At 49.8% G+C, this 21,972-nt stretch overlaps 2 protein-coding genes and 2 pseudogenes across 15 annotated transcripts in view; 1 reads left to right on the forward strand and 3 right to left on the reverse strand.

Annotated features, from left to right (window-relative positions):
• ACBD5 (acyl-CoA binding domain containing 5) overlaps nucleotides 1-2,739 on the reverse strand; it is a 46,676-nt gene extending 43,937 nt beyond the window's left edge. For 2 of the 10 annotated variants that reach the window (XM_054435713.1, XM_054435710.2), the window contains exons 1-2: nucleotides 2,649-2,716; nucleotides 894-1,049 (exon numbers count right to left, since the gene is read on the reverse strand). In XM_054435713.1, the coding sequence (XP_054291688.1) occupies nucleotides 894-969 (76 nt within the window). In that variant the 5' untranslated portion in view covers nucleotides 970-1,049; nucleotides 2,649-2,716. Of the gene's footprint in view, nucleotides 1-893; nucleotides 1,060-1,246; nucleotides 1,724-2,416; nucleotides 2,481-2,648 lie in introns of those variants that run through there. The other 8 variants (XM_054435712.1, XM_054435709.2, XM_054435708.2 and 5 more) reach the window with 7 other exon arrangements.
• A 3,891-nt stretch (nucleotides 2,740-6,630) lies between these two features.
• LOC129044980 (leucine-rich repeat-containing protein 37A2-like) lies at nucleotides 6,631-7,717 on the reverse strand (annotated as a pseudogene).
• LOC129006226 (leucine-rich repeat-containing protein 37A3-like) lies at nucleotides 7,263-13,765 on the reverse strand (annotated as a pseudogene).
• A 139-nt stretch (nucleotides 13,766-13,904) lies between these two features.
• Nucleotides 13,905-21,972, forward strand: part of LOC129006234 (outer dynein arm-docking complex subunit 2-like) — a 173,622-nt gene continuing 165,554 nt past the window's right edge. For 4 of the 5 annotated variants that reach the window (XM_063669698.1, XM_054435720.2, XM_054435721.2 and 1 more), the window contains exon 1: nucleotides 13,946-14,360. The gene's annotated coding sequence lies outside the window, so the exon portion shown is untranslated. Of the gene's footprint in view, nucleotides 14,361-21,972 lie in introns of all 5 variants that reach the window. The other variant, XM_054435723.1, reaches the window with a different exon arrangement.

Raw genomic sequence — 21,972 nt, forward strand, 5'->3', positions numbered from 1 at the left:
TGCTGAAAACCGAAGATAGAAAAAAAATCTAAAAAGCAGCCAGAGAAATAGCACATTAAATACAAGAAGGAGATCAGCCACTGGAATGACTTTTTTTTCACCAGCTGCAAAGAAGGTCCAATATGAGTATAAAAAAGAACATCACACAATGGAATAGCAAATAAAAAGGTAGAAAATATATATTTATTAAAATAAAGAGAAATTACTTCACAATTGACTACAGTTATTCTTTCTAGTCCCTTCATATCAAAAGTTTTCAAAACGCTTAAGCTTGTACAGACCCTATGAGTGTGTGGCATTAGGCATCCCCAGCCTAGATTTTTGTTTGTTTGTTTGTTTGTTTGAGATGGAGTCTGGCTCTGTAGCCCAGGCTGGAGTGCAGTGGCACGATATCGGGTCACTGCAACCTCTGCCTCCCGGGTTCAAGCAATTTCCCTGTCTCAGCCTCCCGAGTAGCTGGGACTACAGGCGCACGCCACGAAGCCTGGCTAATTTTCGTATTTTTTAGTAGAGACGGGATTTCACCATATTGGTCAGGCTGGTCTTGAACTCCTGACCTCAGGTGATCCATCCACCTCGGCCTCCCAAAGTGTTGGGATTACAGGCGTGAGCCACCGCGCCCAGCCCGGATTTTTTTTTAACACACCCAAATCCGCAGTCATTAAGTGACAAGACTTTTGTTTTCAACAATATGAACTACTTAAAATCTGGATATTAGATTTTTCTCCGGTTTGGAAGATCAAAAGGTAATTAATTCATATTCAATAGCTCCCCTTCCACTACATGGCTCCTACACAGAAAAAAAGGCTAAATAAACAACACTAGAACCAGAAAGTGAAAGGGGGCTTTGGGGCTCTCTGCAGGAGTCTCCAGCCGGGGCCCAGCACACGTACCATTCTTCGGCAAACTCTGGATCACCTTCACGGCCGCCTCAAACCTAGTCTCGTGCACGGATCTCGTGTCCGCCATCTCCAGCTGCCAGTGTTGGCCCCGGTCCCAAGGTCTGTCGGCGGGAATCAGGCAGCAGCAGCACCAGCTTTCCCAAGAGCCTGCATGAAACTGGAACATGGAGCGCAGCCGCGGATCAACATGCCCCAAAAGGAGGAGGCCCGGGAGCGAAGCGGTCAGTTCCCCTTTGCCCTGCCCTATCCAGGCCACACAGATCGAAGCGGCCCGGCTCCTTCCTCCTCCCCGGGGCGTGACTAAGGCCACGAATCCGGCCCGCGACGACAGCAAAACAACTCACCGAGAGGAAGAGCATGTCTAGCAGAAGACAGAGGGGCTCCGGGCTTCGGTGGCCGCGGAGCCGCTCTCCCACCCTGGGGACCCTGGCGAAGCAGCCACACCCCCCATTCCGCCGGAGTCCGTCTGTCAGTCCGTGCCCTCCCCACAGCCCCGCCCCAGAGTCACCGGAGGACCCACTGGCGCCGCCGCCGCCGCAGCGGCAGTGCAGCAAACCCCACCCACCCGACCCGCCGCCGCGGCAAGGACGCTCGCGGTCCGTCTGTCCCCAGAGGAGGGTCTGGGAAGCGGGGAAAGGAGATAGAACCGTCCAGGGAGCCGCAGTCCCGGCTCGGTGCGGGGAGCACACTGTGCGCGCTTTTGTTCAGAAGGGGAAACCGAGGCCGGACCGATGTGTCCGCTCTGGCAGCCGGGTGGACGAAGTGCGCGCTGGGGATGCGCATTTGGGTTCTGCACCTGGGCCCAAAGCTGCACGCGACGGCACCGCTGGGCAACAAAAATGACTCTGCGGTCCCCAGCGCCTGCACTCTCCTAAGTTAAGGTTTGAGGAAGGTAAATGAGGCCTAAGCAAAGGGCTTTAAGTCGGGACAGGTTCTGTGCGAAACTCCAGTTCTGCCATTTAAATTATGTGACCTAGGGCAAGTCACTTAGCCTCTCCAGTGGCAATCGTGACACCACTCTAAAGGGTAGATGGAGAAAAGCATTAGGGACCTTGGATGGAGGTGCTCAGCAGTCCCTGGCCCGCAGGTCTTCGACAGTTTTCGCCGCCCTGAGCCAAGAACGTCCGAGGAGCAGCCAAAGGAGAGAGGAGGTCGCCGGCTCCTTAACTGGGCTGGGACGGAGGGCAACTTCCCCTACACTACCCTTTCCACCCAGCCCCAGGGAGCCAGGCACCTCCAGCGGGATTTAATAGGAGACTGGGCGTGAGGATGGCCGGGCACAGTGGCTCACGCCTGTAATCTCGATACTTTGAGAGGTCGAGTGGGGAGGATCGCTTGAGGGCAGGAGTTCAAGACGAGCCTGGGCAATATGGCGAGACCCTGGCTCTATGTAAGAAACCAATAATTAAAAAAAAAAATTAAAAATAGGATACTGGGCGTGGAGGGCGGGGCCAATGAGGAGTCTTTACGGGTCGTCAACCCTAGAAAGGGGGTACCCTGGGCTTTCAACTTACTAGCGCAACCGCCTGCGTCCTTAGGCATTTGGGAAGTGCCCCAGGCCCAACGTTGGTGGGGGGACTGACTAGGTTGTGGGGGGTGGAGTCCTGTGGCCCGGAAATCCCAAAGTCTCCCGGATGGAAGAGTCGTTTTTGTCAGTTCGGGGGATGGGTTAGGAGGGTTACTAGTAAAAATCTAGGCGCAGATCGTAAGTTACTCTTCCCTCGGAGCCGCGGCGCCGGCATTTACCTTGGTATTGCCGGGCAAGGCCTGTCCGGTAATGTCCCCGACGCCCGCCCCTCGCCCTGCCCCGCGGGCTTATGGGAAATGTAGTCCCCCGCTCCGCCGCGCTTCCGGACACCTCCCAGCGGCGTCCGGCGTTCCTGCTAGCTCTTCCGGTTAGGCGTCTCTGTCTCGCGGACGCAGCAGTCGTGCGGCGGAATCCCTCTTTCCTAGCCGGTTGCATTTCGTGCCCCTTTGAAATGCCACATCCGCTTCCAGCTTAAGGGACAGTCACTCAGTGGTGTCTTGAGACTGCCGCGGTGTCTGCAGCTGCGGCTTCTCCAGCGCCCTCCGGAGGCTTTGCTTCGAGTTTGTCTAATACAACACCGGGGGAATCATTTGATCGTGGACGTTTCACGTTTCTTTGTCTTCAGAAATGAAGAGGACATTTTTTAAAATTAATCACACAAAGATGAGAAATAGATTAGAGAACCAACTTTGGGTTGTAAATACTAAATAATTCCAAATGGTAATGTATGAGTGGCTAAAAAGCAGTGACACTTATCTAACGCGTTATTTTATTCCATAAAAGGAACAAACCTAAATTGAAGGAATATTCATTTCCTCCCTATTGGATTTAATAGAATCCTTTTCATTTTTAATGGGAAATAGTAAATGTGACCTACAGATGTTTCAGTTTTGTTGTTTTTTTTTTTTTTAAATAAATCTCCCTCCTCTTCAGGGTGATTTCTGGTGGGATTAAGGAAAATGAACGGGTTTAGGGTTATCTTGGCCCAAAGTCCAGTTTGGATTTGCCGCTAGTTCACTGTGTGGCTGCGTCAGCAAACAAGCTCTGAAAAATTTTGTTTTCTCCAATAAAGTGTGTGAAATTACCTAGCACGTAGTAGCCTTCAAGGTTTTTGTATTTCCTCTTTTTTGATACTTAGCTGAGCAATAAATATTGGACAGCAGCACCAGGGAAGAATCTGAATCAGGCAGGGAGGATGGGCACTGCCCAGGAGGAAAAAGCGAACAGGAAAGTGTGCTGAGCAGGTGCCTTGGCGGGGGAGAGAGGAAAAGGAAATGTCTCCAGACACACACACACACACACACACTTTGCCTCAGCTTTAAGGGCAATTCAGGATGATCTGTCTTAAAATCGATGCTCTGAGGAATGAGAAAAATGCTCTCTGCAGGGCATGCCCACTCCATGTGCTGGGAGGCTCTCCTACATCAAATGGGCAGATGCGCATCCCCACAGAGGCCCCAAGCCTCGCTGTGAGCCAGGGCTGCTTCAAACATGTCAGCTAAGGGAAGTCCCAGCAGGGGTCATTTATTTAAGGACCGTGGTGCTTTCCGTGGCTGATTTGCTGGTAAATGACAGGTGTGAGTGTAGTGAACATGTCTTGCCTCCACCCACTTCACCCACCATCCTATGCATCATGGAAACCTGTCTCGATGATCAGCAGCCATGTGTGATGGGGTGGAAAGGACAGTCTCCAGAGACAGAATCCTGGGACCATCCCTGACTTTGCAACTTACTAGCTTTCTTGCCACATTATTTAGTTTATTCAAGCTGTAATTTCCTTAAAATGGGGAATATTATCAATCTCTATCCCATAGGAAATTTGGAGCACATGAGTTCATTCAAGTAAAGTATACCATTAGCAGGCCATAACACAGGCACGAAGAAGGAAATACAATAATTTGTGCGTGTGTGTGGTGGGGTAAGTGTCACATCTTCATAAAATTCAACCCTACCCCCATTTCAGTCACTCGTCAGGGAGGAAAGCCAAGAAGCCAATTCCAAGAGTTTAGTGTGACATCAGTGTCTAGGTCATCTAAATCTGGCCATCTTTCTGCCATACCTGTCTAAGTCCTGTAGCAATTAACACAGCAGAGCTATATTTGCATAAGTAACTTTATCGTCTCTGTGTATATGCTGAGCAGAGCTGATTCATTTCACCCATCATTTGCACTTGTTATAGAGCTCCTTCAATACTAATACCCAAACATGTTGGACAAAGAAAAGAAGACAGACACTTTTGTTTTGTTGCTTGTTTTCTACTGATTTTGTAATACTGTATTTTCAACTTCTTAGCGACATTGGCCCCATGTTAAAGGCCTATGTCACACACCCTGTTGTGAATAAAAAGTTTTTCTTTACAGTTGCCCTTGCAATGATGAACTTCTGTTTGCATTGAAAGTAATGTTATTGCCCTTTCCATATAAAATTGTACTCATAGATCATTTTAAAGTAACACATTTTTTTCTTAAAGAGATGAAATTGGAAAATAAAGTGGTAATAGTGTGTTTAATTTATAAATAAACCCTAGGAACACAACTTATTTTACTTTGTTATTATCACAAAACAGTAAAGATTTATCTTGTTTTTAACAGATTCCGATTATTAACAAATCCTGTTTGTATCCTATTTATTTATTTGTCACATACGTGAAAGTCCTCTTTTTCTTCTTGCTAGAGACCTAAACTGTGATGATCAAATTGAACAGTATAAACAAGCAATTAGATGATTAATTTGCTACAACCTACTCCGAAATATGAGACATTTTATCCACTTATGTATATTCAAGGCCAAGGTTATCAATAAAATACAGGCAGAAGTTATGCAGAATGAAAAATAAGACATACACCTGTGTAATCCTCAGGTCTGTTTTTTTCTTCTTGTTTTCTCACATCATTCAAGTCATCAAAATTTTATTGCTTATTACATGACAAGAAATATAATGTTAGACATAAAATGAATAAAGGAAATTCTCTATCCTCAAGAAATTTACAATGTGGAGAAAAAGATGCAAATGTAACACTATAATGCAATATAATCCAATGCATATCATATACTGCAATGAATTCTATGAAAGATTTATTAACAAAGTGCTTGGGGAAAACAGAGGAGGTATAGTGACTCCTGATCCTGGCTTCTGGAGAAGACCAGAAAAGACTAGAGAGGAGGAAGCATATTTACTGACCTTGAGGAACAAGGAGGATACATTCTGTGGGAAAGAGGTGGGCTGGGCGCAGTGACTCACATCTGTAATCTGAGCACTTTGGGAGGCCAAGGCAGGAGGATCGCTTGCATCCAGGAGTTTGAGGCTACAGTGAGTTATGATGACACCACTGCATTCCAGCCTGGCCAGTAGAGCAAGGCCCTGTCACTACCAAAAAAATAAGTTGGGCATTCCACATAGACCACATGCAAAGGCAGAGGAGGAACTGAGTTTTGGGAGATAAAGAGGATTTGGAAGGAACATAGAATGTATGACAAAAATTAGTGAGATAAGAATTTGGAATAAAACTTGGAGGCACCTTGTCAGAAATTCAGATGTTATCATGGAGGCTTTAGGGAGCCATTACCTAAATTTAAACAGGGCTGTGGTGATAATTTTTTCCAAAAAAAGCAACACAACAAAATTGAGAGCACTTGGGGGGAAGAATTTGGAAATGGCAGAACCACCGTAAAGGTGGAAAATACTTACTTTTGACTAAATTGCTAAATTGAGGCATGTTAAATAGAGAATTAATGAGTGTGTTTTTAATAGAGCCTAAGCTTCTTGAATTATTATTCACTTTAGTTAGAATCACTGCAGTTCTATGCATAAAATTAAGACAAAAAGACAAAACAGATACATTGAAAGTTAAGATAACTGAACAACTAGATTAGTCATTCTTCCAGTGTCTTGTAGACTTCTCAGGATGATAAAGAAATTATGCTATGTCACTGTCAGTGCACAATATATAATATACTAATGATTTTTTTTCACCAAGAACAATGGTATTTAATTGTAAAATCTCCACCCCCTGAGGATATGTTTTCAGGTCTGGGTGATTAATTAGACTGGGAAACAAGGGAGGGAACGAAGGCCCTGTGCTTCCTCCACCCGCTGCCTCTGTGGATGCGTGGGCCGCTGGCTTCAGTCCTGCTTTTCCTTCTGATGGCCCTTGTTGTTTATGCTAAGTATTTTTGCAGGAGGCCTGAGGCAGGCTGGGGTCACTCTGTGTTCTCCTCCCGTGGCAGGGCTTCACTCTCCTCCCCCTTCTCTGTTGGGGTTTCGCTGTCCTCATCAGATGGGGATCTCATCCTCATTACATGACTTCTTGTACAGCTTCCATGCCTGGTTATTTACTCTTGTGGCACTGAGAAGTTTGTACATATCTTTAAGCCAGAGTGGCTGTCTGAGAAAGATCCATCCTGAGTCTCACTTTGCAAACAGCATCTCCTCTGTGGCAGAAATCTGAAAATGCCCCTTGAGAATCCTTCTCCATCTTCTTGTGATGACCTTCGGTGAGAATAAATCTCAATGAGGCAAAAAATTGTAATCAAAGGCGTTAGTATTTCGGTCACAAATATTGCCAAGATGAGTTTGTTGTTATAGCCATATCCTGGAACTTTTGTGAGCTCACTCAACTTCTGCTGTTTCTGTTCATTCTGGACTTCCGTGCTCTCATTGATAGAGTTCTCAGTTTTCCACTGGTCCGTATCCCATTCTGCCTTGGACACGTTTACTTCTTGCTGCTCACTAAGAAGCTTCATCAGGATGAGAGATGACAGCGTGCTGGCAGTCCTCACAGCCCTCGCTCGCTCTTGGCACCTCCTCTGCCTGGGCTCCCACTTTGGTGGCACTTGAGGACCCCTTCAGCCCACTGCTGCACTGTGGGAGCCCCTTTCTGGGCTGGCCAAGGCGGGAGCCCGCTCCCTCAGCTTACAGGGAGGTGTGGAGGGAGAGGCGCGAGCGGGAACCAGGGCTGCGCGCAGAGCTTGCGGGCCAGCTGGAGTTCTGGGTGGGCGTGCGCTTGGCAGGTCCTGCACTGGGAGCAGCCGGCCGGCCCTGCCGGCCCCGGCAATGAGGGGCTTAGCACCCTGGCCAGCAGCTGCGGAGGGTGTACTGGGTCCCCCAGCAATGCGGGCCCACCGGTGCTGTGCTCGATTTCTCACTAGGCCTTAGCTGCCTTCCCATGGGGCAGGACTCGGGACCTGCAGCCCACCATGCCTGAGCCTCCCACCTGCTCCGTGGGCTCCTGTTCCGCTGAGCCTCCGGGATGAGCGCTGCCCCCTGTTCCACGGCGCCCAGTCCCATCGACCAACCAAGGGCTGAGGAGTGCAGGCGCAGGGCACAGGACGGGCAGGCAGCTCCACCTGCAGCCCCGGTGCGGGATCCACTGGGTGAAGCCAGCTGGGCTCCTAAGTCTGGTGGGGACATGGAGACCCTTTATGTCTAGCTCAGGGATTGTAAATACACCAATCGGAACTCTGTATCTACCTCAAGGTTTGTAAACACACCAATCAGCACCCTGTGTCTAGCTCAGGGTTTGTGAATGCACCAATTGACGCTCTGTATCTAGCTACCTGGTGGGACGTGGAGAACCTTTATGTCTAGCTGAGGACTCTAAATACACCAATCAGCACCCTGTGTCTAGCTCAGGGTTTGTGAATGCACCAATCGACACTCTGTATCTAGCTACTCTGGTGGGGCCTTGGAGAACCTTTGCGTTGACACTCTGTATCTAGCTAATCTGGTGGGGACATGGAGAACCATTGTGTCTAGCTCAGGGATTGTAAACACACCAATCAGCGCCGTGTCAAAACAGACCACTTGGCTCTACCAATCAGCAGGATGTGGGTGGGGCCAGATAAGAGAATAAAAGCAGGCTGCCGGAGCCAGCAGTGGCAACCAGCTCGGGTCCCCTTCCACACTGTGGAAGCTTTGTTCTTTCGCTCTTTTCAATAAATCTTGCTACTGCTCACTCTTTGGGTCCACACTGCCTTTATAAGCTGTAACACTCACCGTGAAGGTCTGCAGCTTCACTCCTGAAGTCAACGAGACTACAAACCCACCAGAAGGAAGAAACTCTGAACACATCCGAACAGCAGAAGGAACAAACTCCAGACGCGCCACCTTAAGAGCTGTAACACTCACCGCGAGGGTCCGCAGCTTCATTCTTGAAGTCAGTAAGACCAAGAACCCACCAATTCCGGACACAGGGAGGCCTGTCCTGGAGATGAGCTTGGCACAGGTCAATTGCACATGGGTCTCAGAGCAGTCCATCTTCAAGGTCCAGATAACTTGAGAAATGAGCCTTCTTACATTGTTGTTGGGGATGAGAGAACTTAGCTGTTGGGTTAGCTGAATTTCAAACTGATCACCTGGGGACGAGAACAATGGGTAATTGAAGTTTTTGGGCTCGGGGGAAAGGTCAGTGCCCACGTTGTTGTATTCCCATTTTGTCTCAGTTTGCTTAATAGTTGGCCCTAAGTTGAATGCAGTCCCAGCGGAATCTGCCTCAGGAGGATGACTGTGGGTTGTGTTTTCAGAGATGGTGCCTTCTGGCCTAGTAGTGTTTTCCATAAAAATGTTTTCTTCAAAGGCATTTCTTGCAGTTGTGTTTTTTACATTAGTGTTTTCTATAAAACGTTCTGAAGGAGCAAATACTTCTGGAAAAGGATTTTCCTGAGGACTTGGGTCTCCTAAAGATGAAAAAGCCCCTTGGGAAAGGGAATTTATGAGGCTCTTTGAGAACGGAGGCCTCTTTGCGAGCATCAGTCTATTGAGGTAACTTTTCTTTCTGAACTTTGGACTCTTCTTGGCCTTGGGTGTTCTGTGGGCCACACGGGAGCAAGTTTTATGAAAGCGGTATTTTTTTCTGGAATGTACGTTTGGTTTAGCAGCCTTCATATTTTTAACTCTAGCCTTTGCATTTTCTAAAATGAAAATGGCGTAGGTTAAGTCTTTTGATCTGTCTCTGAGCTGAGGTAGGGCTTTTGCAGGGGTGGAGGCTGAAGGCGCACCCATGGAGAAGGGTTTCAGCACAGAGGAGACTGTGGCTTTATGCTCTTGGATGAACAAAGGCTTGGTGTAGACGGTGTTTCCCACTAACTTCTCAGGCCCCTGCTCTATGTGAGGCTGTCTCAGCTCCCTTGGGGCTGGACTCCTGAGCCTTTTTTCTTTGGCAGCGTTCTCCACAAGTGCTGGGCACCCTGTTCCCTCCTGATCCTCTGCTTTCCACCTCTTTGAAGTGCCTTTTCAGGATGCTCCTTGGGCCCATGAAGACTCTGTTTACTCTCTGCAGGTTTTTGCCTACACTTCGAATCTTTGCCAGGCTGCTTTCCTGTGGTTAGATAGTTTCTAATTTCTTTTCAAATATTTGGCATTTAAGTTTGTTACCTAGAAGTCTGGACTGCATAAGCATGGCAGTTTTTTCTTTCCTTTTTACTTCATCAATTTTTTTCTTGTATTTCTGCATCTAACATATTTTCCAGCAAATACAGCTTTCTCAATTAATTTTTATAAGTTGAGTTGTTGGATGCAGGTTGAAGAGAGGGGCTCTTTGTATTGTTATTCAAAATACCCAGGGGCCTATCTCCATCTTGCACATTTGAAGAAAGCAGTGTAATGAACAGTGACAACATTGATTTCACATCTAGATTTACCACTGAGAAATAAGGCAAGATGTAACTTAGTGCACTGATAACATCCCTCTCATCATTGGTGTCTAGCTGTCCACTCCCAAAGCCTGACAAATTGATGCCATTGCTGTCTGAGGCTGCCTCCGGCTCAATAGTCAGCTCCTCATGTGCTTCTTCCGGGCTTGTAACACCTTCATGAACACTCCTTCTGGATTCTCTACAGATGCTTCTTCAGACAATGTATGGTGTTTGTCAGACATGCACTGTTGCAATGCAGCTTGACTGTGTTGCAGATAGCCTCAATGCTATTTTTAAATTGGCAGGGGCAGCAGGCCATATGGCTAGGTAAGATCAGTTTCTCCAGTACAACAGTCATCACGAGAATGTTCTCAACTGTTGTAAGTGGGACTTGCGTTGTTCCCATGTCTAGATATTTTAATGCTGACAATTTAAAGAGATATGGATCTTCAACAGTTGTCAGAGGATTGTGATTGAGAATTAACTTGGGTAAAAACTGCATTCCATGCCAGGCCTGCAATGTTCCAAAGCTCAGTTCTGTGAGTAAATTGCAACCAAGATTTATAAACTGCAGAAATGGTAGTGGTTCAAATGTATGTCTTTCCATAGACTGTATTTTATTGCAGGATAAATCTAAATACTGGAGGGATAACAGGCCTTCAAATGAATCCTTATGTAATTCAGTCAAATAATTTTCATTGAGAATTAGTTTCTCGGTCCAACTGTATGCTTTCCATACATTTCCATCAGTGTAAGAAATATGGTTTCCTTGGAAATTTAAGATGGTGAAGGTGCCATTGTAGGTGTTGGGCTCTGGCACAGGCACTTGGCAGAGCCTCTGTTTTGGGCTGAGATCAATACACGACAGTGTCTCATCTCCACAGGTACAGAGCTCACATATGTTGGTGCTTGTGGAGGCCTTCTGTTCCTCTGGTGCAGTTAAAGCCTTATTTTGGGTGTAACTTTCAGACTGCACCAGTGAATCCTGAGTAGGTTCTAGTTCAGTAGGTGGACCTGTGACTTCAGTCAGTTTTTGATGCAGAGTCTGAACCTGGTCTGGATGAGGAGTTGTAGTCTTCTCCAGGGCTGTAGAATGTCCAGTCTCTGTAGTGGGCTCTGGAGTTATGGCAGGCCCCAGGTCTGGAGGCTGAGTTGAGGTCTCCTCTGTGGTTGGAGATGGTTTAACCTCTGTAGTAGGTTCTGTAGTTATGGTAAGCTCCAGGTCCAGAGATGGAAGTGTGACTTGAGTCAGGTTTGAATGCTGAGCCTGACCGTTTCCTGAAGGTGGAAGTGTCACCTCAGGGTGTTCTGGAGGAGGAGCTGTAGTCGTCAGGGCTGTAGAAGGTTCAACCTCTGTTGTGGATTCTGGAGTGATGGTAAGCCCCATATCCAAAGGTTGAACTGTGGCTTGAGTCAGGTTTGAATGCTGAGTCTGAACCTGGTCTGGATGTGGAAGTGTCACCTTAGGGTGCTTTGGAGGAACTACAGTCTTCTTCAGGGGTGTAGAATGTCCAACCTCCATAGTGGGTTCTGGAGTGATGGTAAGTCCCAGGTCCAAAGGTTGAACTGTACCACTGGGTGACATTGGATGCTGAGCTTGATCCTGACCTGGTGTTGGAATTGTTACCTCTTGATATACTGGAAGTTGGGGTACAACTTTCTTAGGAGGCTGAGTTGCGGTCTCCTGCATAGTTGGAGAAAGTTCAGCCTCTGTTGTGGATTCTGAAATGATGGTAACCCCCAGGTCCAAAGGTTGAACTGTGGCTTGAGTCAGGTTTGAATGCTCTGGAGGTTGAGCTACAACTACATTAGGGAGCTCTGGAGGTTAAGCTACAACTACATTAGGGAGCTCTGGAGTCTGAGCTGGGGCCTCCTGCTGGGTTAGAGAAGACTCACCCTTCTCAGCAGTCTGTGGATGCTCAGCTGCAGCCTCCTGCTGGGTTGGAGAGGGGTTATCATTATTAATAGGTTCCAGAGATTGAACTGAAGTCTCCTGTTGAATTGCTAAAGGTCCAGCATCTTCCAGTGACTCTGGAGGCAGAGGTGGGCCCCCGTGCTGGATGGCGGGAGGTTCCACATCATTACTTGGCCCTGAGAGCTGAGCTGTAGCCTCCTGGTCTGGAGGCTGTAGCCTGCATGTCTGGAGGCTTAACAGAGACATTGGGCAAATCTGAATGCTGAGTTTGATGGTGACCTGGAGGTGAAACGGTGACTTCATGATGTTCTGGAGGCTGAGCTGGGGTCTCCTGCTGGGCTGGAGAAGATTCAACCTCCCCAGAAGACTCAGAAGGCTGAGCTAGCTGCTCCTGCTCACTGGGGGAAAGTTCAGGCTCTACAGGAGGACCTGGAGGCTCAGCTGGGGCCTCCTCTTGGTTTGCAGGAGGTTCCATTTCTTCTGGAGGCTGAGCTGGGGTCTCCTGCCGGGTCTGAGAAGATTCAACCTTCCCAGAAGACTCAGAAGGCTGAGCTGGCTGCTCCTGCTCACTAATGGAAAGTTCACGCTCCATAGGATGACATGGAGGCTCAGTTGGGGCCTCCTGTTGGGTTGCAGAAGGTTCCACCTCCCTGAAAACTGAACTGGGGCCTCCTGCTGGGCTTGGGAAGATTCTGTCTAATTAGTAGGCTCCGAAGTTATGGTAACCTCCAAATCTGCAGGTTTAACTCTGATGTTGGCCAAGTTATAATGAGCTTGATCCTCACCTGGAGGTTGAACTGTCACCTCATGATTTGGTAGAGTTTGAGCTAGACTCTCTGGAGGACTCTGGAGGCAGAGCTGGGGCCTCCTGCTGGGTTGAAGAAGGAGCTGTGGAAGCTGCGCTGGGGCTTCTTCCCGGAGTGAAGAGGACTGGATGTCTTCAAGGGTCTCTGGATTTTGAGTTTCAGGCTCTAGATGGAATTGAGAAAGTCCAACTTGCTCAGGGGACCCTGGAGGCTCATCTGGTTCACCCAGAGTTCTGGAGGCAGGCTGCCAGGATACAACATATCCATACTTGAGTACTCATCCTGCAAAGTCTGTTTCTAACGCTGAGGTTTGGATAATTGCTGTGGAATTCCAAGAATCTCAGCAATGCTCCAATGCTGAGCTAGATCTTTCTTCAGGTTCTTGGGCGAAACAATAAATTTGGTTGGTTTTGAAACCTTACTGTCTAGTGGAACAAGTATTTCATCTGCCTGATGACCTGCAGCCCGATCTAGATCTTCAGTTTGAACCTTACTTTTGAGGTGAGGAGGCTGAACTAGGGTCTGGTTCTGATGCCTGTCCAGCATTGGAACCACCTCTGGGAGCCTTTCTTGCTGAGTCAGCTTGTCATTGAAATCCTGGTGTGCAACCGAGAACAGCTCTGGCCCTAGGGGCAACTCCAGCTGAATCCGTGTCCAGGAATGGAACCAAATTTTCAGTTGATTCCTGGGGTGGGGCCGACATCTGCGAGGAAGCAGAGGGCCCCAGGTAATCAAAGTCCTCAGGGTCTGCTGGGGCAATAAGTGCATGGGGAGAGTCCCATGGGAGATGGGAGGAGCAGAAGACCAGGGCTCAGGCGGCCCCAGGGGTTACAGGTCAGCTGGAGCAGATCTTTGACCCACTCCAGAGGCTGGGCCTCCTTGACTAGTAGCCACAATAGTTGCCACGTGAGGAGGGGCCATAGGCCCAGAAACACACCCCGGACATGACACATGCTGGCATCGCGCACTGAGCGGGAGCCATTCTGGCAGCCCCGAGACGATCGTGCCACTTATAAGCGTGCGCCCCGCCCTGTCTTTATGACACCTTTATTTATGCCACCTTTATTAGGCTCGGGTCTAGATCTGCTCCATGTCACCATGGCAATCTTATGTCACAATCCAGTCCAAGCACCCCTTCCCATCCCGCCCCGCAGGAACCCCCTCCCCTCCCCTTAGTGAGGAAGGATTTTGGTCGCAGACCCGGGTGGTCCCAGGACTCCAGGGCCTGCAGTGGTGGGGTAGGGTGGGGTGGGGGCACTGCAGAGCTTCCCAAGGAAGTCAGGAGACCTCGCCTCCGGATATTCAGAAGTGCTAGTCCAGTTCTGGCAGCCTGAACTCTTCCTCCTTCAAGGTGAAATCCGAGAATACTCTTCCTTCCAGGGAGAGAAACTGACCTGTAATCCCAGCTATTCAGGAGGCTGAAGCAGGAGAATCGCTTGAACCTGGGAGTCAGAGGCTGCAGTGAGGAGAGATCTCAACATTGCATTCCAGCCTGAAGTGCTGCTGTAGGTACTATGGCTCCTGAAGCTGCTTTCCCTGCAGTAACTGGAGTCCTCGTCGTCTTCCAGCTCCTCTGGGTAAGGGTAATCGGAGTCATCGTCGTCCTCCTCCATCTCATCCTCCTAGTTGTCCTCAGACTCCTGGGTCTCCTCAGCGTCGCCGTCCTCCTCCTCCTCGCTCTTGAGGTCATCGTATACCACTTCCATGACCGCCCAAGGGCCGCGGTGGTGCACGCCAGGTGGCTGCCCCCGCCCCCTCGCCCCCGCCGCCAACGGCCCCGGGTGCTGGTGTGTGTGGTGGGTGTGGGTGTGTGTGTGTGTGTGTGTGTGTGTGTGTGTGTGTGTGTGTGTGGACGGCAGCGGCGGCTTCCGCCGGCTACTGCTGCCCACCCTGGGCGAGCTCAGCCGCATCTTGGGCGCAACCTCATCCTGGCGGCGGCCCACCTGCCCTGGCTGCTACTCCGTTGCCGCTAGCCGAGCCGCCGATGGGTTCGGACGTGGGCAGCGGCGGCGGCTGAGGCTGGGGGAGAAGGGAAAGCGGACGGGGAGGGGCGGGCGCAGTGGGGGCAGTGGGGAGCCCCGGGGCCTGAAGGGGAAGCCCAAGGGGCTGGGCGCCTGGGCGGTAGGGGCCCGGCCTGCGAAGCGGGTGGAGGGAGAAAGCTCAGTCCGAATTGCTGGGGCGCCACTCTGGATCACCTTCAGCCGCCATCTTGTTTCTTCCCGTTCAATATACTAATGAGTCTTAAATCCACGTAGATTTCAAGAAAAAAAAATCAATATATGTATAGCCTTAATTCCAGCCCTGCGCGGTGGCTCACGCCTGTAATCCCAGTACTTTGGGAGGCCGAGGTGGGTGGATCACGAGGTCAAGAGATCAAGACCATCCTGGCCCACGTGGTGAAACCCCGTCTCTATTAAAAATACAAAAATTAGTCGGGTATGGTGGTGGGCGCCTGTAGTCCCAGCTACTCGAGAAGCTGAGGCAGAAGGATCACTTGAACCCGGGAGGCGGAGGTTGCAGTTGAGCCACTGCACTCCAGCCTGGGGAGACAGTGATACTCTGTCTCAAACAAAACAAAACACCAGCAGCTGGACTCATGGAGCCCTGGGGAAATCTTCTCAAGATGCAATGGAGGTACTAAGCCAAAGGAGACATTCTGAAAGCATGAGGCATCATCTTTTATACATATTCAATCACAGATCTTTATATAGTAGTTCTTCCTCCATAGGAAGAATCTACAGGAAACTAAGAGGTAGAAACAGGAGTGTCCCCAGTTACAAATGCTCCCAATAATCTTCTAAGGTTTTCCTGTGCTTCTCATCACTGCAGCTCTGGGATCTGGAAGGCAGGCAAGTCCTGCTCTCTAAAGGTTATCGGTTGGGTGCTTTAGATTCCTTGGATCCAGTAACCAAAAGACAAGAAATACATCACCACTGGGGCAGGATTCATATACTCTGATCAGCAGGAGGAGGTGGGGCTGCTTTTCCACAAAAGAAGCAGAGATAATCTCTCTCTCTCACACACACACACACACACACAGATACACTCCCCACCCCCAGAGTCTCTCTCATACACACACACACACATACACACACACACACTCTCTCCACCCCCGTACTGTCTCTTTTTTGTTATTAATTTCCTGTTGGAGTGCAGTGGCAGGATTTCGGCTCACTGCAACCTTCGCCTCCAGGGTTCAAGCGATTCTATTGCCTCAGCTTCCCGAGTAGCTGGGACTACAGGCACAGGCTACCACACCCGGCTAATTTTTGTATTTTCAGTAGGGACGGGGTTTCACCACGGTGGCCAGGATGGTCTCAATCTCTTGAGCTCGTGATCTGCCAGCCTCGGCCTCCCAAAGTGCTGCGATTACAGGCATGAGCCGCCGCGCCCAGCCTATCTTCCTTAATTCTATTGTGTGTTGAGAAGTTTATTAACTTTTCCAAATAGTAGATTATTTATTTGTAGGTTAGATTTATCTTCTTATAGTAATTTCACTTGGAGGATAAATTTTATTTTATTTCTTTTTATTATACTTTAAGTTCCGGGATACATGTACAGAACGTGCAGGTTTGTTGCATAGGTATACGTGTGGCATGGTGGTTTGCTGCATCCATCAACCCGTCATCTACATTAGGTATTTCTCCTAATGTTATCCCTCCTGTACTCCCCCACTCCCCAACAGGCCCCAGTATGTGGTGTTCCACTCCTTGTGTCCATGTATTCTCATTGTTCAACTCCCACTTATGAGTGATGTATCTCAAAATAATAAGAGCTATTTATGACAAACCCACAGCCAATATTATACTGAATGGGCAAAAGCTGGAAGCATTCCATTTGAAAGCTGACACAAGACAAGGATGCCCTCTCTCACCACTCCTATTCAACATAGTATTGGAAGTTCTGGCCAAGGCAATCAGGCAAGAGAAAGAAATAAAGGTATTCAAATAGGAAGAGAGGAACTCAAATTGTCTCTGTTTGCAGATGACATGATTGTATATTTGGAAAACCCCATCGTCTCAGCCCAAAATCTCCTTAAGCTGATAAGCAACTTCAGCAAAGTCTCAGGATACAAAAGCAATGTGCAGAAATCTCAAGCATTCTATACACCAAAAATAGAGATCCAAATCATGAGTGAAGTCCCATTCACAATTGCTACAAAGAGAATAAAATACCTAGGAATCCAACTTACAAGGGATGTGAAGGACCTCTTCAAGGAGAACTACAAACCACTGCTCAAGGAAATAAGAGAGGACATAAACAAATGGAAACATTCCATGCTCATGAATAGGAAGAATCAATATCATGAAAATGGCCATACTGCCCAAAGTAATTTACAGATTCAATGCTATCCCCATCAAGCTACCATTGATTTCCTTCACAGAATTAGAAAAAACTACTTTAAATTTCTTTTTTTTTTTCCTGCTTGTTTATACTCAAGAGGTTTATTGAAGTCATTGGGCATGGTGGTGATGATTTTTTTTTTATGAAGTATTTATTGATCATTCTTGGGTGTTTCTCGGAGAGGGGGATATGGCAGGGTCATAGGATAATAGTAGAGAGAAGGTCAGGAGATAAACACATGAACAAAGGTCTCTGGTTTTCCTAGGCAGAGGTCCCTGCGACCTTCTGCAGTGTTTGTACCCCTGGGTACTTGAGATTAGGGAGTGGTAATGACTCTTAAAGAGCATGCTGCCCTCAAGCATCTGTTTAACAAAGCACATCTTGCACCGCCCTTAATCCATTTAACCCTGAGTTGACACAGCACATGTTTCAGAGAGCTCGGGGCTGGGGGAAAGGCCATAGATCAACAGCATCCCAAGGCAGAAGAATTTCTCCTAGTCAGAATAAAATGGAGTCTCCTATGCCCACCTCTTTCTACACAGACACAGCAACAATCTGATCTCTCCTTCCTTTCCCCACACTTCCCCCCCTTCTTTTCAACAAAACCGCCATCGTCCTCATGGCCTGCTCCCCATGGTCGCTGTCTCTTCGGAGCTGTTGGGTACACCTCCCAGACAGGGCGGCTGGGCAGAGGTGCTCCTCACCTCCCAGACAGGGCGGCCTAGCAGAGGCGCTCCTCACTTCCCAGATGAGGCAGCCAGGCAGAGGCGCTCCTCACATCCCAGACGATGGGCGGCCGGGTAGAGGCGCTCCTCACCTCCCAGACGGGGCGGCCGGGCAGAGACGCTCCTCACCTCCCAGACGGGGCGGCCGGGCAGAGGCGCTCCTCACTTCCTCCCAGACGGGGTGGCAGCCAGGTAGAGGCGCTCCTCGCCTCCCAGACGGGGTGGCCGGGCAGAGGCGCTCCTCACCTCCCAGACGGGGTGGCCGGGCAGAGGCGCTCCTCACTTCCCAGACGGGGTGGTGGCTGGGCAGAGGCGCTCCTCTCCTCCCAGACGGGGCGGCCGGGCAGAGGCGCTCCTCACTTCCCAGATGGGGCGGCCGGGCAGAGGCACTCCTCACTTCCTCCCAGACGGGGTGGCAGCCAGGCAGAGGTGCTCCTCATCTCCCAGATGTGGCGGCCAGGCAGAGGCGCTCCTAACTTCCTCCCAGATGAGGTGGCGGCTGGGCAGAGGCACTCCTCACCTCCCAGACAGGGTGGCCGGGCAGAGGCGCTCCTCATCTCCCAGAAGGGGCAGCCGGGCAGAGGCGCTCCTCACTTCCCAGGCGGGGCAGCCGGGCAGAGGCGCTCCTCACTTCCCAGGCGGGGCAGCTGGGCAGAGGCGCTCCTCACTTCCCAGATGGGGCGGCCAGGTAGAGGCGCTCCTCACTTCCCAGACGGGGCAGCTGGGCAGAGGCGCTCCTCACTTCCTCCCAGACGGGGTGGCGGCCGGGCAGAGGCGCTCCTCACTTCCCAGACGGGGCAGCCGGGCAGAGGTGCTCCTCACCTCCCAGACGGGGCGACCGGGCAGATGCGCTCCTCACCTCCCAGATGATGGGCGGCCGGGCAGAGATGCTCCTCACTTCCTATACGGATGGCGGCCGGGCAGAGGCGCTCCTCACTTCCCAGACGGGGTGGCCGGGCAGAGGGGCTCCTCACATCCCAGACAATGGGTGGCCAGGCAGAGACGCTCCTCACTTCCTAGACGGGGTGGCGGCGGGGCAGAGGCTGTAATCTTAGCACTTTAGGAGGCCAAGGAAGGCGGATGGGGGGTGGAGGTTGTAGCGAGCCGAGATCAGGCCGCTGCACTCCAGCCTGAGCAACATTGAGCATTGAGTGAGCGAGACTCTGTCTGCAATCCCAGCACCTCGGGAGGCCGAGGCGGGCAGATCACTCGAGGCCAGGAGCTGGAGACCAGCCCGGTCAACACGGCGAAACCCCGTGTCCACCAAAAATACAAAAACCATTCAGGCGTGGCGGCGCGCGCCTGCAATCCCAGGCACTCGGCAGGCCGAGGCAGGAGAATCACAGGAGCCCGAGGCAGGGAGGTTGCAGCGAGCCGAGATCACGGCAGTACAGTCCAGCTTTGGCAACAGAGGGAGACCGAAAAAAGAAGGAGAGGGAGGTAGAGGTAGGTAGAGGTAGAGGTAGAGGTAGAGGGTTTAAATTTCTTATGGAACCAAAAAAGAGCCCGTAGCCAAGACAATCCTGAGCAAAAAGAACAAAGCTGGAGGCATCACACTACCTGACTTCAAACTATACTACAAGAATGATAAATTTTAAAAATATGAAGCACAATAATTTTTTGTTGACCTTTAAAAAAGAAGTATATTTTTAATTTGAAAGGTACAGTGTTAGATATTTTTACTAAAATAACACAATCATTTGCACACTCTCTCATCTAATTACTCTGTTTTAGTTCCTATGAACCTGATTATAAACCAACAATATTTCTTTTGGCCTATTTATAAGCTTTTATTTTTATATTTGAATAAACATTTAATAAAAAAATTGTATATTTTTAAATTATAGACTCTACATTTACTCAAATAAAAATTTCTTCTCTCTTATAACTGATAAACCTATTTCTGACTAGCATTTCTCTAGTTTATATATCTATAATCACAGCTGTTTCCTATACTAATCTTTTCTGCACATATACTGAGTGTGTCTTATTTACAATATATCAAAAAAATATTTTAACAACCTAAGAGTTATTGTTTTCTGATTGTGGAGTATAGTTTTTATTTTTTTTCGTTTTTTATTGTTGAAGATGCTTATTCTTTTTCATAATTTACTATACTTTTTTTTTTTGAGACAGGGTTTTTGTGCTGTTGCCCAGGCTATATACCTATTAGCATAAACCCTTTTCTCACTGGTTGCGAGCCTAAGCTTCTCTGCAGGTAGAGGCTCCTTTAGGCGAAACTATTCAATTCCCAACAACTTTTGCACTTTCAAAAAGAGAAGAAAATAACCTAAAAGAGGCCAGGTGCGGTGGCTCACACCTGTAATCCTAGCATTTTGGGAGGCCTAGGTGGGTGGATCACTTGAGGTCAGGAGTTGGAGAGCAGCCTGGCCCACCTGGTGAAACCCGTCTCTACTAAAAGTACAAAAATTAGCTGGGCATGGTGGCGCATGCTTGTAATCCCAGCTACTCAGGATCTCTTGAACCTGGGAGGCAAAGGTTGCAGTAAGCTGGGAGGCAGAGGTTGCAGTGAGCAGAGATAGCGCCACTGCACTCCAGCCTAGGTGACAGAGCCAGACTCCATCCCCCTGAGAGGTGACAAGGCGCTAGCAGCCCTTGCTCGCTTTCCGCCACATCTTGGCCTCAGTGTCCACTCTGGCAGCGCTTGAGAAGCCCTTCAGCCCGCCGTTGCACTGTGGGAGCCCCTGTCTGGGCTGGCCCAGGCCTGAGCCAGCTCCCTGTGCTTGACGGAAGATGTGGAGGGAGAGGCCTGGAGGGAGAGGCGCGGGTGGGAACTGGGGCTGCACAAGGCGCTGGCAGGCCAGCCTGAGTTCCGGGTGGGCGTGGGCTCGGCGGGACCCGCACTTGGAGTGCTCAGGGCAGTGAGGGGCTTAGCACCTGAGCCAGCAGCTGGGGAGGGTGTGCCGGGTCCCCCAGCACTGCTGGTCCGCCCGCGCCACTCTGGAATTCTGACTGGTCCTCAGCCGCCTCCCTGCGGGGCAAAGCTCAGGACCTGCAGCCTGTCATCCCCAAACCCCCACCCCCGCCCCCCCGGCTCCCCCGGCCCCCCCTCCCCCGCCCCATCCCCTCCCCCCGCCCGGCCCCCCACCCCCCTCCCCGCTCCCCCCACTCCTCCCCCGGCTCCTCCCCTCCATGGGCACACTGTCCGCTGCTCTGCAGCGACAGATCCCATTGACCCCCCTCAAGGGCTAAGGAGTGCCCGCACACCACCGGGGACTGCAGGGCAGCTCCACCCGCAGCCCCTGGCGCAGGATCCACCAGGCCTATGCAAAGTCAGCTGGGCTCCTGAGTCGCTTGGCGACTTGGAGAACTTTTATGTCTAGCTGGAGGATTGTATATGCACCAATCAGCACTCTATGTCTAGCTCCAGGGGTTTGTGGATGCACCAATCAGCACTCTGTATCTAGCAAATCTGGTGGGGACTTGGAGAACTTTTATATCTAGCTAGAGAATTGTAAATGCACCAGTCAGCACTCTGTGTCTAGCTAAAGGTTTGTAAATGCACCAATCAGTGCTTTGTGTCTAGCTAATCTAGTGGGGACTTGGAGAACTTTTATGTCTAGCTAGAGGATTGTAAATTCACCAATCAGCACTCTGTGTCTAGCTCAGGGATTGTAAACACACCAATCAGCACCCTGTCAAAATGGACCAATCAGCTCTCTGTAAAATGGACTAATCAGCTTTCTTTAAAATGGACCAATCTGCAGGATGTGGGTGGGGCCAGACAAGTGAATAAAAGCAGGTTGCCTGCGCTAGCAGCCACAGCTTATTGCAGTCTTTTTATGGATGGTGAGCTTTGTTCTATGGGCTCTTTGCAATAAATCTTGCTGCTGCCCACTCTTTGGGCCCGTGCTGCCTTTGTGAGCTGTAACACTCACTGCAAAAGTCTGCAGCTTCACTCCTGAAGCCAGTGAGACCACTAACCCACCAGGAGGAACAAACAACTCCGGATGTGCCACTTTTATGAACTGTGACACTCATCATGAAGGTCTGCAGCTTCGATCCTGAGGCCAGCAAGACCGCGAACCCACCAGAAGGAAGAAACTCGGGACACATCTGAACATCTGAAGGAACAAACCCCGGACGCAGCATCTTTAAG

Source organism: Pongo pygmaeus, chromosome 8 (assembly GCF_028885625.2).
Source record: "Pongo pygmaeus isolate AG05252 chromosome 8, NHGRI_mPonPyg2-v2.0_pri, whole genome shotgun sequence".
In the NCBI taxonomy this organism is placed as follows: Eukaryota; Metazoa; Chordata; class Mammalia; order Primates; family Hominidae; genus Pongo; species Pongo pygmaeus.